This window comes from Periplaneta americana, chromosome 8 (genome assembly GCF_040183065.1).
Source record: "Periplaneta americana isolate PAMFEO1 chromosome 8, P.americana_PAMFEO1_priV1, whole genome shotgun sequence".
In the NCBI taxonomy this organism is placed as follows: domain Eukaryota; kingdom Metazoa; phylum Arthropoda; class Insecta; order Blattodea; family Blattidae; genus Periplaneta; species Periplaneta americana.
Genome location: NC_091124.1, coordinates 108356312 through 108375302, shown reverse-complemented (window position 1 = coordinate 108375302; position 18991 = coordinate 108356312). Strand labels below are relative to the sequence as shown.

At 36.6% G+C, this 18991-nt stretch overlaps 1 protein-coding gene across 5 annotated transcripts in view; it reads left to right on the top strand.

The window, feature by feature from the left end:
• The window catches only part of FMRFaR (FMRFamide Receptor), a 1501661-nt gene that overhangs the window by 1443218 nt on the left and 39452 nt on the right, over positions 1–18991 (top strand). For all 5 annotated transcript variants that reach the window (XM_069833399.1, XM_069833396.1, XM_069833398.1 and 2 more), the window contains one exon: positions 5978–6373. In XM_069833399.1, the coding sequence (XP_069689500.1) occupies positions 5978–6373 (396 nt within the window). The remainder of the gene's footprint in view (positions 1–5977; positions 6374–18991) is intronic.

The following is an 18991-nucleotide window of genomic DNA, read 5'->3' as shown; positions in this document are numbered from 1 at the left end:
ATAAATTGAAATTATATATCTAGAATCTTCTTTTTCTGTCATAAATTGTTCTACTCTCTGCAGATAAGTCAACAATTCATTTTGAAGGTACAGATTGTTTGCTCATTCACAGTCTCCTGAACTTCTCCTGAGGTTCTGAATAATGATGTGTATTTCCATTATCAAATTTAAAAGGAGTCTTCCAAGGTCGGAAAAGAAGTGGGGGATGTGTTTTCAAGTCATCAGGTTTTTCATTAGTGTTTTTCCACAATCATTGAAATGTCCCGAAGTTTCTCATTTGTGATATGGAATCCCAAATATCAATAATGCTACTAGCGACACGAAAATTTAATGAAACATTTTGGAGTTATGAATTGAGTGCTTCAACTCTTCGAAATATCAAGATTGGCATTTTAAGGACAAAAAGAGTATCAAACTTAAACAGAACTTCAATAAACGTTTTTGATTTTGAGCCTGCGTCCCTTTTTTTCAGTTTCTGTGTTCTGACGAAATTGCAAAATCACACTATAGTTCTATTCTAAGGAAACTAGTGACATAATACACCATCTAGTTGGTCAAAAAGACCTTAGATCCTGTTCTTTAGAAAGGTCATGAGTGTCAGAGAGAAGTTGTTTTGAAGACTTCTGTATTGCTCTAATCTCTTAGGTGAACAGCGAATAAAGTGAATTAAGTATTTAAGGATTGACAAAGCATCTCTTATTTTAGAAATATTATTTAAAGAATTTTGAACAACCAGGTTTACAAAATGAGCAAAATGCACAAATAACGCTCTAGATTCAAGTTCTTTCACTCGGAACTGAAGATCATTCAATGATCCACTAACATTTCTCGCACCATCGTAACATTGACAGCAACAACCATAAATGGTAAGAGAAAATCTTAATAAAACGTCTTGTACTACCTGGAACAAAGTTTCTGAATTTGTTAGCGGAAGTTCATAAAAAAAATCATGTAGACTAAAATTATTATCGTCAATCCGAAAACATACTGATATTTGTTCTTTCACAGATATGTCGCAAGTCTCATCTAACAATAATGCAGTCCACACCTGTGGAGTAACGGTTAGCGCGCCTGACCTTGTAATCAGATGGCTCGGGTTCGAATCCCGGTCGGAGCAAATTACCTTGTTGAGGATTTTCCCGGATTTTTCCTCAACCAAATATGAGCAAATCCTGGGTAAGTATCGGTGCTGGAACCCGGACTCATTCCACTGGCATTATCACCTTCATTTCATTCAGACGCTTTAACATGTGATGTTCATACAGCGTCGTAAAATAACCTACTTAAAAAAAACAATAATGCATAGATGTCGCACTGCTTTATTTGATCAATGAGATTTCTTTGTATGGACAAGGACATAAAAGTTAAAATTTAATTAACAATATCATGATCCATTTGCAACCACTTTGTTTTAACCATAAGTCGAGTTCCGCCACATCTTGGGCTCTTAACTTAAGAAGCCTATGGAAATTTGAAGAATCGTCATCTTAACCGTGGACTAGTCCTTGACACATCCAAAAGAGTAGAAATGTGAATTTTTCTTTTCAAATAAAATGTAGCATTAAACATTTGCTTTTGTTTGAAAGTATTAAATGATGCAAAAACGTTTGTTTCTTTCCCATTAACATTATTTGCAGATTGATGCAAATTACCCCTTTCATAAAATTTTAAACCTCCTTAATGTACTCGACCAGTTGTTAAACCCATGTTTAACGAATGTATTAAAAGGCTCTTTATCTCCAATCGTAGATCCCGGCGACAGTAAGATTTTATCGGCCACTGTTTTACATATAGAATAATGAACTTTGACATTTTCATACGAAATCCATGGGAAAATATCCAATGTTTATAAAAAATCTATCACCTCTTTCTTATTTTGTAACTTAGCACCTTCACTAGAAGACCCTACATTGCATTGATTGTCCACAGTCTTAACCTTATCATCGGCTCCTTTGAGGCACGTTACATTGAGGATTCTTGGCATAGTTATTTTAGGTGATGATGCTTATATACAAAACTTCCACCAATAGATTCAGTCTTAATTACACTACCCTAAAATGTATAACAACTGTGTGTTTCTCTATGTTTCACAGAAATCTGGATATTCTTTTTCATTCCCATATGCCCAGTTATTATGTTTCCTTATTACATTTCTTCTAAATGTCAGGAAAATAAAATGTCGTATATTCCCTTACCCAAGTGAGCAAATTAACATTCCTGTATTTCCACCTCCACTATACTTATCCTCTGCACCTGCACTATTTCTAAACATGTACATAATTCTGTAAAATGGGTGATTCCGTTACGAATAGAATTTCCCCAATAATAACATTAAATAATAATAATAATAATAATAATAATGTCGCAATTATATCAAGGGGAGTTCGTATTTCTATGAATTTAGAATTGCTTGCTGAGGCATTTCACTATCTTCTGTACTTTACTGAGGCTTCTTGGCATCACCCTTTTTATATGGTTAATTGCCTCACCCAGACTTTGTCCTGTTTTGTATGGGGAGTTTCCACCTCTGGGAGGAGTGTATATGGTGGGAGGAAGAATCTCATTTATGCTCTTTTTTACCACCTTAAGTTTTTCTCTTTAATGTTTTTACACAGCTCTGTACTGAATCTTCTATTGTTTCAATTGTTGTGAGTTTAAGTTCTTCCTTTTCTTCTTGTTTTCTTTTTTGGTTCTTTTCTTTCTCAATTTCATGAACACCTGCAGCAATTTTTCTCTCCCTCTTTTACCGCTGTCTCTCCTTAGCAGTTTTGGCCATGTAGATATATATACAGGGACATCACTTTATTTTTACCAACATTTTTAACATTAATCTGGCTAAACTCGGAAACACTGTTGCCCCCTTCCATTACAGGAGTTTGATGTTACTAGTGCAATATGTAAACAAATCATTTTACTAGGTATAGGAGGAGAGAAAAGTAGTGTATCCATTTATGTTGTAGGGAAATACGATATTACGATTTTCAGTTTGATCATCACTTTTACGGAATTTATTAAAATACAGTAGAGTAGTAACATTTTTTTTTCAAAAACTCAACTTTTCAGACGGCTATGTTCGTTATGTAATGTCTACTTTATTTAGTATACTAATTATTGGTGTTAACATACAATATAGAGAGTGCATTTAAATTGAGGGGGACATAAGTAAAGGGCTGTAAGTGCACTTAAGTTACTTTTGAGAAAATGGGGTTTAAATATTTAAGCTTTCGTAAAATCGGTGAAATTTTTATTTAAATTTTAATGTGTGATGCGATTAAAATATCCCTTTGCCACTAAAATTTTAGATACTTTAGCTTACACTGGATGCACTTAACTCATGTTATTACAAATGTCACTAGCATTCCTTTGCTTCTAGCCACCTCAATTCAAAAAAAGCTAAACTGAATTTTTAAACAAGTTGCTGAAAATGGTTGCCGTTCATTACAATGCAGGCTTTAATTCAGTACGCATATTATTAAAAACATTTTGAAGCATATTCTCTGAAATTTAATTTATCGTTTCTTGAATATAATTTTTAGTACGATATTATTAATATAGGTTCTTTCTTCTATAGAAAACGCAATCATATTTATGAAACACACTATACACTGCAGTGTTTACTTCACTGCTTGAAGACTTCGAATGCAACAGCGGCCGTAAGTTTGTGTGTCTGACGGGAGCAAGGACATTAGTGAAGGGGTGAGAGTGAAGTACATTCAGAAATGCAGGTACAATAAAAATGCAAGTAAAAATAAAATGATGTCCTTGTATGTATATATGTGTGTGTGTGTGTGTGCGTGCGTGCGTGCGTGCGTGTGTGTGTGTGTGTGTGTGACTTTTTATATTTTAATGTATATCATATAACCAGCAAAAATGAAGTAGGAAACTTCAATACCCTAATCAGACAGCGCTAGGTCCCCAATTTCATTGTAATGGTCGTTGCTAATAGAGCTATATATAAGAACAAGGTTGTAACTCTCATTTCTCATCAGTAGACTTTTTCGTGAGTAATGGTTGTTAATGATGCGCTATGTGTAATGTTAGTACTGGTATTAAAATTAGCACATATGTCTGGTTGTCAACCTTCTTCTTCTTCTTCTTCTTCTTCTTCTTCTTCTTCTTCTTCTGCTGCTGCTGCTAAGCGTCGGGTTCGCCTCTCTCCATCCATTTCATCCATTTTTCCCGGTCTATACACATTCTCTTCATCTCTACCATTGTTTTCCCCTTCTGTTGGCCCATTCTTTCTATTGCATCCTCCCATTTAATCCTTGGTCTTCCTCTTCTCTTTCTTCCTTCCACTCTCATTGCCATCACCTGTTTAACCTTCCTTTCCTCTCCCATACGATATACATGCCCAAACCATTTCAACTGCCTTTCATAAATCACCTCTGTTAAGGCTTTTCTCATTTTAACTTCTTCTCTTATTCTGTCATTCCTTATCCTATCTCTTCTGGTCTTTCCTACAGCTCTTCTAAGATATTTCATTTCTTTGCTGTTAATTTACTTCGATGTTTGTGTAAAAAAATTAAAAGTATGTGCAGTACAAAGTGTTTTACCCATGTTTGAGGAATTTCGTATTTGCTGGTTACAACCTTGTTCTGGGCGGTTGTTCATATATTATTTTTCATCAATATGGCTTGCAACTAATAGAATAATTTCGTTACCAAGCTCTATTATATAAACTGTCTTTAAAATTGTCTGTTTTACATTTACAGTAGTGCTCAGTTAGGAAACTTAGTTTTGCAGACAAATTTGGGGATTTAAACTCGCAAAAACAGAACCTGTACAATAAAAAATATTAACAGAATCATCCATACAATCGCATGGTTTTTAACTGCGTGTAGTCCGCACCTGTGGAGTAACGGTTAGCGCGTCTAGCTGCGAAACCAGGTGGTCCGGGTTCGATTCCCGGTCGGGGCAAGTTACCTGGTTGAGATTTTTTTCCGGGGCTTTTCCTCATTCCAATATGAACAAATGCTGGGTAATTTTCTGTGCTGGACCCCGGACTCATTTCACCGGCATTATCACCTTCATCTCATTCAGATGCTAAATAACCTAAGATGTTGATGAAGCGTCGTAAAATAACCTACTATAAATTAACTGCGTGTATTTCTGGTATATCAACCTTTACATGGATATTGATGCAATACATTTACTTCTCATATCCTGTGGATACTTAAGCAACAGACAAGACCGATACACTTACACAAATAATGGAGTTATTTGATCTACAAGATGGAAATACAAATTACATTAGCAGCCATTTTCATTTCTTCATTCATGCCAACTTAATAACTGCTTTCTGTTTATGAAATGTTTACAGTTGCATGAACTTTGGATCCAATGTAATAACCAATAAAGAAATTTCAGCTCTGCAGAGAGATTAATTTTTTTTTAGAATGTAGGTTGGCATTTTCATGGAATTGCCCATTACTAATTTAACTTATATGAGGGGGTCAGAAGCAAAGGGGTACAAGTGAGATATCTAAGAACATGAGTTAAGTGCATCCAGAGCAAGTAAAACATTTAAAATTTTAGTGGCGAAAGGATTCATCTTTTAACCACACCATGCACTAAAATTGAAATAAAAAATGTTAACGGAATTTACGAAATCTTAAGTACTTTCAACCACATTTTCTCACAAATAACTTAAGTGCACTTATACTCCTTTGCTTCTGACCCCCTCATATATCGTCGTTTTCCTGCATTAACTCCTATGTGCAAAATATACTATTTTTCAGTAGGAAGAAAAAACGCATTTATTCATCCATTGGCAGCCGTGTATAGGAGACTGTGAATTCTTAAATTTTCGAAACAAAAGAATATAATTACATATAGGAGATTTTATTATTTGCTGCATCACTATTTAAGTTATTTAATAGAGCAAAAAACTGAAAATAGATAAATATGTCACATAGGAGTTATTGCAGGAACAACGATGATATTAAGAATTAATGAGGCTTATGTGTTCTGATTTAAGGTGTATCCACATCTGGTGCTCGTCGTCTATCCTCTGGCATTAATCGCTCAGACAGTGTCAGTCTACCTAACACTGACGGTGACTCTGGAACGCTTTGTAGCTGTGTGCCACCCACTGCAGGCACGGTCTCTGTGCACATATGGACGTGCTCGCCTCTACGTCATTCTGATCATCCTGTTCTCGACTCTGTACAACTTGCCACGCTTCTGGGAAGTACAACTGGTGGAGCTTACCTACGAATCAAAATACAATACCACACTTTACGAAGTCAACATGAGTCCTCTTCGCAACAATCCTTTCTATATATCCATCTATATCCACTGGCTTTATCTCATCTTCATATACTTTCTTCCATTCACCAGTTTAGCAGTGCTAAATGCTGCCATCTATCGACAGGTATATAATAGAACACTTTTAAACTGTTGCAAGTTACATGGTGTAATATTGCTTAGTATATAAGAGTGTTAATGTAGACTAATAGCGAGCAGGATAGTTATGGTTCTTTGAATGAGAAACTAGAAACAATATACTACAAGAAATTAACTTTCTCTTGATAATCTGGGAACACGTTACTAGCGTTTACAGCTTAGCCAATACACCAAAAATAATAATGCAACAGTATTTCATATAGGTACTGCAAAAGTACATTCTGCACAAACAGAGCCTGTTGTCGAGTGTCTATTAGCTGACAAAACACTTTTCAGAAAAGTACAGCCATCAATTAAAAAAAAGTGTTCCGTTTCAGTGCATACCAATTAATTATCCACCACAATTTCAGGTGAAGGACGATTTTTCATTTGCTACTAATTTAGTACTCAGTTCCTTGGATTTGAATATTTGTGTATGTGTGTGTGTGTGTGTGTGTGTGTGTGTGTGTGTGTGATAAAGGTAATACAAATATTAAAATAACCTTAGCATATACTTTTTAGACCTATAAAATTGCTTATTTTAACAAATGTTTATAATTTATTTTATTTGCTTACCTAATGGCTCTGTATCAACTAAAACTAGATTATTTAGTATAAATGGAATTAGTGATAGCGAAATGGTATTTGGCGAGATGAGACCGAAGATTCGCTATAGGTTACCTGACATTCGCCTTGTGACTGGGAAAACTAAAAAAAAAAATCCAATTAGATAATCAGGCCAAGCGGAAATCGAAACCACGCCCGAGCACAGCTCCAGGTTAGCTAACAAGCGCGCCAAGCGTCTGAGTTACGCCGGTGGTTGAAACTTTTATATTAACCACGATTTTGTATTACTCGCAATTCCCGATTCCGTCATTGTCACAAATAATAATCAAAATTTGACTCTATTATGGTGTAAAATAGGCCTAATACTAAGACCTATACATATTTAAATTAAAGTGAAGAGAATGTTATTATATCTCTAAATTCTAAATTATGCTTTATTTAACGACGCTCGCAACTGCCAAGGTTATATCAGCGTCGCCAATGTGTTGGAATTTTGTCCCGCCATCGACCTGGGCCGGGATCGAACCCGCAACCTCTGGCACAGGAGGTCCGATTAGGCATATCTAATTTACTAAAGAAAATATTTGGGATTACTATACCAACAGAATAAACAAATTTAATAGGCAAGAAAAAAGTACAAAATTACAGCTGCCGATAGTATAGACTTAACAGTTTTGTGAAGTCTGGCGGAAGAATATTGTGGTAGCAAAATATGCAAGCTGGAGCAAAATGAAGTCATGATTTTGAAATCTTTACTACTCACAAGAGAAGTACCCCAGCTCGAACGGCTAAAACCGAGTGTAAATGCGTTTAAAATACAGAGCTGTGCTTGTTCTACCACTCATCAAGGTTATTTATCTGTAAAACTCCGCAGTCGTGTGCAATCAATGATTGAAGAATAACGAATCTAATGACTAGAGAAGCACAAATCGCTGAAGAAACAACACCGTGTAGCAGACAGTTATGACAAGGAGATCCACAAAATACATAAATGAGGTATTATGTGGCAAGAAGCTACACGACATTGTTTTAAATAATATACGAGTATAGGGTATTTCAAAAGTCAGTTCAAATATTAAACCGCTATAAATATTATAATATGAGATAGGGAAAAAAAAAAAAACATCACAGTATTGGACAAACAACGGGGTTTACAAAACATTGGGAATATGTTCGGCGTTCTCTTGTTCAACGTACAGCTTTCTTTCTGCGACACCATGCACAGCATTTTACAGATAATGTCTTGGAATATTGGCAATTTCTTGCGAGATGGCATCTTTCAGTTGCAGTAGGGTTGTTGGATGTGTGAGGAAAACTTGTTCATTAAGGTAACCCCACAACCAAAAGTCGCCCGGATTGAAATCTGGAGATCGCGGCGGTCACATTGTTGGAAAGTGCCTACTGATGACACGATCGCCAAACATCTGCGTAATTAATTGTTTTTCTGGGATAAAGATGTGGGGTGGAGCGCCATCTTGCATGAAGATTATGTTTTCCATATCGTGATTCCTCAGTCTAGGGATGACGAAGTTCTGTAACATGCTGAAGTAGCGCTCCCCGTTTACTGTAACAGTCTGTCTTATTCTATTATTGTCCACACCTTTAGAGTAACGATTAGCGCGTCTGGACGGGAAACCAGGTGGCCCGGGTTCAATTACCGGTCAGGTCAAATTACCTGGTTGATGTTTTTCCGGGGTTTTCCTTCAACTCAATATGAGCAAATGCTGGGTAACTTTCGGTGCTGTACCCCGGACCCATTTCACCGGCATTATCACCTCCTCTCATTCAGACGCTAAATAACATAATATATTGATAAAGCGTCGTAAAATGACCTACTAAAATAATTAATGGTTGAGTGAACACGCGCAATTAAGGTTCGTTTTCCGACCAAAGTCATCAGTAGGCACTTTTCAACCATGTGGCTTCCGCGATCTCCAGATTTCAATCCGGGCGACTTTTGGTTGTGGGGTTACCTTAAAGAACGAGTTTTCCTCACACATCCAACAACCCTACTGCAACTGAAAAATGCCATCTCGCAAGAAATTGCCAATATTCCAAGACATTATCTGCAAAATGCTATGCATGGTGTAGCAGACAGAATGCTGTACGTTGAACAAGAGAACGCCGAACATATTCCCAATGTTTTGTAAACCCCGTTGTTTGCCTAACACTGTGATGTTTTTGTTTTTTTCCCTATCTCATATTATAATATTTATAGCGGTTTAATATTTGAACTGATTTTTGAAATACCCTATACTCGTATATTATTTAAAGCAATGTCGTGTAGCTTCTTGCCACATAACACCTCATTTATGTATTTTGTGGATCTCCTTGTCATAACTGTCTGTTACACGGTGTTGTTTCTTCAGCGATTTGTGCTTCTCTAGTCATTAGATTCGTTATTCTTCAATCATTGATTGCACACGACTGCGGAGTTTTACAGATAAATAACCTTGATGAGTGGTAGAACAAGCACAGCTCTGTATTTTAAACGCATTTACACTCGGTTTTAGCCGTTCGAGCTGGGGTACTTCCCTTGTCAGTAACCTGTTATTAACATGTATTGCAAGACCTATCAATTAGGAGACACAAGTTTGACATTTTTACAGAGCACAAATTCAAAGTTAATTCGTGAAAATAACTTGTGCCAGGTGTCGTGCATTGACATTGATGCACTCTCTCACTCGAGTCACGATATTTTCCATGACGCGCAGTAGCATGTTTACAGGAATTTCATCAATTTCTTCCCAAATTCTCTGCTTCAGGGTATCTAAATCTGCTGGACGAGTTTCATAAACTTTGCTATTTAAGTAACCCCACAAAAAAAGTCACAAGCAGTCAAATCAGGTGACTAAGCTGGCCAAGAGATATCACCAAAGCGGGAAATGATCCTGTGCAGGATATGAATTAAGATTTCTGATGAGGTGGAATAGATTCCTAGATAGAAAATACCATACATAAAATTATTATTATTATTTTACTCATTCGATACGGTTCAACGCTTGGTCGTACTGAGTTGCTTGTCTTGCACCTTGATCATAATAATAATTATATCCATGAGCAAGCTTATGAGAAGATGTGTAATTCCTAAGTTATTGATTGCTGTCAGCTTGCCAGTGATGTTAATAGATCTTTTTTTTTTTTTTTGCTTCCTTTATACTTTATAAAGTATACTCGTGTTAAAACAATTATATTTTGTGAGGAGCGGATAGAAGTTATCCCTGGCAGGGATGCTAATAAGAATTGACGAGAGGGGGATAACTTTCCAAAAGGGGGAAACCCCCCCCAACCCCTCCCGTTAATTCACACTTGATCCTGTGTCCAAACACTGTTCGTAGAGTCTTCAATTAATTCCGAGCAGTGTATGATGTCGCCCTCGTGTTGATACCAAATACTGACGATGCCTATAATTATTACGACGACGTAACAATGGAAAGAATAATTCGGTCAGAATACTAATGTATCAGTCAGATGCCACAGTAACCGCATGGCCATTTGCATCCTCAAAAAAAAATAAAGTCCAAATGTACTGAATGTCAATATCCCACACCAAACTGTCACCTTCTGGCTATAAAGTGGCTTCATATGCAGTTCACGAGGATTCTGAGCGCTCCAGTATTGCACGTTGTGTTTATTTACACTACCAGACGATTCAAAGTGGGCTTCGTATGACATTAAGTGACGAATAATCCCTGGATCTTCATTCATTAAATGAATAAATTCATTGCAAAATTCCATTCTTGAGATGAATCACGGTCCGACAATTCTTGAGCTATTTGAATTTTGTACAGACAGTAATTTAAGTCTATGTGCAATACCCGACGAAGAGACCTGTTGAATATGTTAAGGACAACAACTTGTCGACGTACAGATCGTTTTGGACTGCGAATGACAGCAGCACGCACTCTTTCTATGTTCTCTGGTGTACACAGAGTTCGAACTCTGCCTGCAGGTTTGTCAAAAGCTGTTGTTCGTAATTTCTCAATCCGGAACTCGTCCATGTCTTGCAACGTTGAAATACCGCCTGCATAATCACTGTGTTGTTGTCACCGAGTCTCCGTCTTTTTAGTGTTTCAATAGTGAATGCCCGATGTTCTGCTGACCAACGAGATATGTTTATTCAGTACATTTACTAAAATAATTCATATTTGTTGATTTCAGTAACAAAACAGACATCGTTGCCATGTAAACCTAAACAATTGATACTCTAACCTTAAATGGCATGTTATGCCATGCCTAGTTTCAATCCACCCCAACTATCGGATAGATATTACGTAAGTCAAAATCATGAATTCGTTCTGCCCCACCTTGTATTTTAGATGTGCATGTTGCCATGGCAATGACACAGATTTTCTCGCCTTTACATGACATACATACGTGGATAGTTGCCTTGTTGGGCTCTTAGGACTCTTGGTTCCTGTGTTACTTCATCTTAAGTGACTTAAGTAGTAATACAAATTCACTAATGGGATTTTTAGTGTAGTATTATAAACTAAATATAACGTATAAGTAAGTATTCATGTTTAGCCCGTAATGTGTGAAATAATACACAGAGTGTTAGGGATATACGTGCAAATATTTTGATATATTTTTAAGAATAATGCATGCAAAACAACGCCCTATTTACTTTAATAGTTTTTCTATAAATCTGTCATGCATTTTACGGTCTGATGTTTTATGAATGCCTGTACTAGAAACACCTGCCAATTTAGACTATACGAACGTCTTTCGATTACATATAGGTCCACTTCAGCATAAACACACTTTCTCAATCAGTTAAGGGTCATTAACCTTGCATGAAGCTCATTCACCAACATTTGAAGGATTCAATGATGCTGAATTAGCCGATATTCATTTAATACATGTAACAGCAAGAGAATCTGCAAGGGTACGAAATCAAACAGACTAATATTCATTGCTGTGTCCCTAAGATTCCGAGATACAGTATCTGTTCGTCCTCGGATCGAAGATCGTGGACCGCAACGTGACGTTTCGTTTCTAAAAGTGACACAACTTCTCTAAAAACATTTCTACACTAGTTAAGAAAATATTAACTTTTGTTAACAATTGAGAGATTATATTTTTACTTCATACGTACCGCACCTTTTATTTCAATAACAACTATTATTTTTAAATATGACTTTTTAAAAATCTTTCGTGGTAGTTTAGTTGTGAATGCCACATCTTTTCTAAAGCCTCTTTTATTTTATAATTTAGATAGCATCACTTACAATGCTTTTGTTTTATTGCAGTCTACATCCTTATGAGAATAAAAGTGTAGACCAGCGATGAGAAAAATGTACTCTCTGAGTACCTTCCCCTCTTTTTCTCCTTCAACTCAGTCCAATGCCAGTGCCGAGTACATGATCTTGAACCCCCTCTGCTGTGATCACTGGCGTTGACCCATTACTCTCTAAGAAAATTGTGTTTACTTATCGAGTAAATAAAGGAGATGACTTCGAAACAAACATTTAATATCTACGATGAACGAAAAGAAAAGAATTTTTTATCTTTTCAAAATGGAAAACCGAAATGTTTACTTAGGATCAAACATAAGAAACTTCCGTCATATTCAATGCTAAGTACACGCCACTGCAAATTAACGGTGAGTCAATGTTCCGCGTCGCTACTTCATAAACAAACGGTGCTAAATTTTTGGAAGGAGTTGAAATGGAATTTTTACCCATGATACTCAGTTCCCCATCGCTGGTTTAGACTGTGTTAGAAATTCGTACGTTTTACAGTAAAAAATCATTAATGCATTTAATTCAGTGTGTTAATACAGGATGATTCAGACCACTCGTAACAGTCATTTATTTCGGAAACTAGTTCATTACAATTTTCGAGACAAAAATATTTATTACTAAAGCACATGTGAACTTTCACTTGAGCTTGATTTCATAAATCAGCCTTAATAGGAAATAGGGTCAGTGGTGTATTACTTTAAAATTTCAAATGGGATTGTTATTGCAATCTTCGGAATGTCTACTACCCCAATTGGTAGTTGATGATAGGCTCGAATGTCATCATTAATCGAATAAGGTGACTCATGAAGTAAGTGCGTGCAGTCTTGTATATGTGGATCAGGTGTCGGGTGTCGGTCAGGTACCTTAAAATAATTTAGACGCCAATTGTCGCCACATAGCCGCCGCTCTCCACTACTTTTATGAAGCATACAGAGAACTTGGCTAGTTACTCTTCGTTGACCGACAGATATCTTGGCGGAGAAAGTAATCGAATTCCTTCTTGACAGCTATAAGTTATCAGGTGGATGGCGTCGCGGATGAGCGAAAATCTCGACGTAATGAACTGTCTTGTCTCCTATTAAGGCCGTTTCTTTCGAGCTAACCGAGAATTCGAGAAGAGGAGTTTATCATATGGTGACAATAAGCCCATGAGTTAGCTGAATTTATGTAGAAGATCCACTGCCTTGATCGACCATGCATCAAGCTTTCAGATCAATGACTAGTCCACGCTGAGTCAACAAGCCAGCTCCTGTGATTGATTGCGTCACATCGACAAGTATGAAATTGCATAGATAAGGTCGGCTTACATTCAAGTCACTTTAATTTTCTTTGATCGTAAGTGAAAATATGAGAATCATTAGCGGCGATGAGTTCCATATTCATATAGTGGTACCCCAGGCAGTTGTGGTACTTCGAAGCCTTTGATGATAGAGTGGAATAAAGTTTAGCAGAGGTGAGATTGAGATCGCCTTCTTGGGGAACAGCTCTTCATGTCTGTTCCAGTGTGGTTTTTAAACGGATGTCTGAGAAACAGTCGGAGTGTAGCCGTAGAAGCTCAGTGATAAATGGATCGATCATGTTGGGATCGCCATTCGGATAGGGTCGCCTGTGACGAAAAGATTTCCGCGTGATGAACTAGTCGTCGGCCTGTTCCTTTCATTGTGGCTTCCCATAGAGAGAAGCTTGGAAAGTTTCCCCTAACAGCCGGGCTGTAGAAGCTGCGAGTCAATCCTTGCTGCAGTTTACCCAAGGATAAGAAATGCTACTGAAGAGCATTAGTCAATCCCGGGCTTCAACTTTCAGCTACCGTTGAAAGAGACTTGTCTACTGGGATGAATGTACATGCGCCTCGATGAGTAGGTCGTGACACATGGTGTTCCAATCCATGAAATTTGAAGGGAATTTCAGCAGAACGAAGATTGCTTGTAAGTCTCCGCAGCATCTCAAGTTTCATATTTCCTTCGTCTTTCTGTTTGAGGTAACAATTACACGTGAGGGGAGTTTCTCTGAGCTGAGGTCCGTCCTCAGCCCGAAACACATTGCGTGGTAGGTGGGACAGGTGCCGCAGTTCACGTAGTATTCGCCTCATCCGGGCAACCCTATAGTCGGAATATGATTGGATGTGAATAATTACTCCTCTCGGAAGAATTTGAAGGGTTCTGGGCACTGTATGGATTCATCACAATACCAAATGAGAAAAGGCCTCAAGTTGGGTGTCAACTGTCGTGCAATGATCTCCGTTGCTTTCCTCTGGCTGTCGTCGGGGTGGTGAGAGGTGGACAGACAAGAGCGTCGCTGCTTTAGAGCAAGGGCTGCTTTGATGTGATTATAAAGAAAGGTAAGATTTTTGTAAGATAACAGATTTGTAGCTGTTTCCCCTGATTCTTGGGATAAGGGAAATAGGAGTGCCTCGGTAAAAATTTGTAATTTTGAAAATCGTCCTGCGACTTCGTTGTGGGGGGGGGGGGAATTACAACGATATGGTGAGATAGGATTCGTGCCAAACGAAGACAGTGGTTACGGGAGTGCCTGAATGGGGCAACATTAGGCTTGTCCTGACGGTATGATGTGGGGTTAGGAGAGCGATAGAGAGATGGAATCTGAGTTCGTGGTTAGTTCTCGCACTCGAAGGATCAAACAATCCGCAGCTCTCGACTTCCCGAAACCAGGAACGAGAAAACGGTAAACTGTTATCAAGGGATAAACGCTTTAGCATCGCCACTTTTCAACCACAGAGGGTGTGAAGGAAAAGCTGGGGTCGAGCAAGTTGAGATGAACTTGAGGAATACATGTCAGGAGTGCTATTGGAAGAATTAGTGGAGTTGCACCTAATATCCAGGAGTCATATGAGTACGCTAAGGGCGCGGACGACACTCGCTTCACCCTCGTCGGGCTGAGCTGTTTATACAACTTGACAAGGACTCGTCCTCACGAGATGAGTGATGTCACGTAAGGCGGAAAACCTGAGTTGGTGCTGCACACAAGTGAGAAAAATGTCTCCCTTTCTTCAATATGCGTCCCTCGCGAGGGAAATCGGGCTTGTCTGTGTAGTGCTGCCATTTAGCGAGGATCTTAGCCGAGTGGCGGGCTAGTCTAATGTACACTCGGAGCGGAATGTGGCTTGTTCCGCTCTCTCTCGGAATTTACAAAATGAGGCGAAATGTCGGCTGCGAATACTTACGGTTTACAAAGCTCAATTCACGAAATATTTTATAGAGGATTGCAGGTTAAGAAAAAAGCATTGGTTTATGGGAATTGCCTAGTACATTGCCACAGGCTTAATATAACTGTCGCGCAACTCCATACGTATATAATATTCCAACGTTTGACAACTGGCGCGACAGTAGCGCTCAAGTGGCTAGCAAGTTATAGATTTGTACAGTACTTATAATAACACGTCAGCGTAATGATTTTGCATAATTTATTTGATTTTTATGCTATACAGTAAATGTATATGGCTCGTATTAATTTTATTTTAGAAATCTACAAGAATTTTACGTGAAGCTGATCTAAAAATTACAAGTTTGAGAAATTTAGAATAAACTTAATTTCTTTTTATTCTTACATTCAAGTGAATCATAGTTCGAAATATATTATTTTCGAACTTGGGTGGCAAATTAAATGCATTTATCCATCTTTTGAACTTCGTATATATTTCATGTGAGAAAAGTCAAAATAACTAACCTCAAAACCAAGGACGTCATTTCATTTTCTGCTTAGGAGAGACAATATATTTTTAGGGCTGATTTTATCGCGTGGCGTATTCCCCATCATTTCCTAAGAAATTAACTATTTTCCAGACCGTAAATTTGGGTAAACTCTACCGCTGACATAATCTTGATAATAGAAAAGGAAATTTAAGCCATACAAGATGCACTGAATATATTTTTAAAGTTATTTTTTTAATTTCTTAAGTACCAGCATTTTACATTATTTTAAGTAACAAATAGAGATGATATAATTTAACTTTTTATGATAAGTTTACTTCAATTTGTAATACATTTTCAGTTTCCGCGCACATAGGCCTACTTTTAACGTAACCTACTTATAAGATACGTCATTTACATGCACTTACGTGCGAACAAATGAATACACATTTTGATGAAGATATTTTAATTTCAGAGGAATAAATTTTACTTTCATTGCAGCTGTAAAGCCAACACAATCTCACAACGACTCTCTCTACGTTTTAGATAGCAAAATCAGAGCAGCAGGACGACTAATAAATAAACATAAGAAAACACCATTGCTATTGAAATTAATGACACTACTCTTATAAAGTCAGAGGCAATTTCTCAGGGCATGCTATGCTTGCTGCGCAAGCCCAATATTTTCGTAGAATGTGTATTTCTCAAAATGGGATGACGTACATTAAAATTTATTTTGATTTTTGGAATATTGTATAGGCGTAATACCATCCGCAGGTTGCATACCGCAAGTATCGCAACCCTTGCTCGTTTCTTGGAGCTACAGGAAAGACGTAGAAATAGCGAGAATATGACGCGCGCGCAAGTGCCTTCCTTCTTAGTCCGTTCTAGGCGCACATGCTTCTGTTATGTGTTGTTTGAAGATCTGGTCCAAGAGCTACACCAACGACTGTTTAACGTTACACAGAGCAGTATTGACAGCGGGAATGTGCTTTAATTTGCGAGTGCAATGTAACTGTGTTAGCTGCTGCATATATTATTAATTCTTAAACATTAATTTGAAGTATTTCAATGAGTTCGGAATTGTGTGTTATTGAAACCTTATTATTAAATCCATTTTCCCGTAGGACTATTCAAGAGAAGACAGACATAGAGAATATGTGTGCTCGTTCAGTGCAGCTCAATACAACAATATGCATTGGTTGGCAGGGTCGAAAAAACTAAATAAACTGTTTTGTTGGCCATGTTTGTTACATCATATCGAACTTCTACATCTGATAAGCGAATATGATTTATGACTCATAATGATTTCATAATTATAAAATAAATTATTTATGTAGATCTGATTATTTTTATTAATTATGAATTATTATATCCTCCCATCTTCCTCTTTGAATAAAAGAGCAAGCCTAACTTTCGTGACTAGCATTCGCCCCTGTATAAAGTCCACCGAAGTAGCAAATCATTTTAATGAATATTTTGCAAATATTTTCACTACTATTATGCTCAATTTTTTAGCATTCTTTTAAGTGTAAGTTTGGAACATGAGGGATGTCAAATAACATAGGTATAACATTCCACAGAAGTTTTTTCCTCTCAACATTCATAAACATAGGCCTACACTCTTCAAAACAAAGTGAATATAGTTTAATATTATTGTAGGCCTACAAATAAAAATAGTGAACACTTAAGCTCATAAAATTTAATCTTCTAAAATCTATCAGCCATTTTCTACTCTGAAGAACAAATAAAATACTATACGTAAGGTGAAATAATTTGTTTTACTTTAAAAATAATATTACATCGATTGTACGTCTCTTTCCACATGTATTTAAACCAAGTTTTTCTCACACACGTATAGGTACAACAAATTTCTTTTCAATATTTCCGTCTTTACTTATTACGCGAATTCAATAATGTTACATCTTCTATATTTGGACTAACGTTTTCGCTTTAATTAAATCATTTTCAGGTCCTTAGCATTGTTATTTATAATGAACACTATGTTGACGATTTAATCTAGTTATGTATTCTAAAGTACTGAATTAAAATACATATTAACTTACTACATTGTACTATTCTTTGATAACATGTTTAGTTAAAATTAAGCGGATTAAAATTACATGAATTGTATGGTATCTCTGTCACGCTCTTCCTAACAAGTACAGTGTTCTCGTAAGTTTGTCACACAAGATAGGTACGTCGAGTTCACTCAAATAATAATAAAAAAAATCATATATGATATGATATGATATGATATGATATGATATGATATTTATTTATCAGTCAACTTTACAATTCACAGTTATGATGGATCTTCACATTTCACAAAAATATACATATTATATTTTATATACATAATAATAGAGCTGGGAAATTTAGGCCATTAACCAATTTTTAGGCATCTAAACCAGGCTCTAATATTATTAAAATTAGGCACTAAAATACAGTTTTAGGCATCTACAAATACAATTCCAGGCAGCTAAAATTACGAATTTATGCATTTATATGTTATGTATCGACTCAAATTGCAATAACTATAACGATAATTAGTGAATATTAAGTATAACGGTATACAGTGACAAAAACACTAATAGATTATTGTGGTTAGAAACTTTATTTTATTATGTCTTAAATTATGAATAATTAACTACTATTAACGCATTTAGTGGCCTTATTGCTCTCTATGATGTTGATACATGTCTCAATATTGCTATTAAACTAATTCATCTACTAATAAATTTAGAATTAAGGTATTCATAATTGACATTCCAGCACCTAATGATTTTATCTAGGCCTAAATTTTCTGTTGTGAAACTTTACCTTCTATTAGAACCATATTTTCAGAAGCGGAAAAGTATATTTCCATGCGACACTGCTCTTTTGTATTCCTACTGCTGCTCAAGTGCTCAACAAAACCAGTCACTTTCTGGGAACTTATTAATTCCTATAACCAAACTATTACAGCCGAAACCAATATTTTTCAACTGACTTATATTACACATAGATATAAGTACTTGTGTATGTGACAGTCTGTATGCCTCCGTCTATTCTTAAGTGTTTGTATTTGTATGTGCGTATGTGGCTGTATACAATACTAATAATAAATCTGTAACCGAAATTTTTCCGGTAATTTCCCATTTTCCA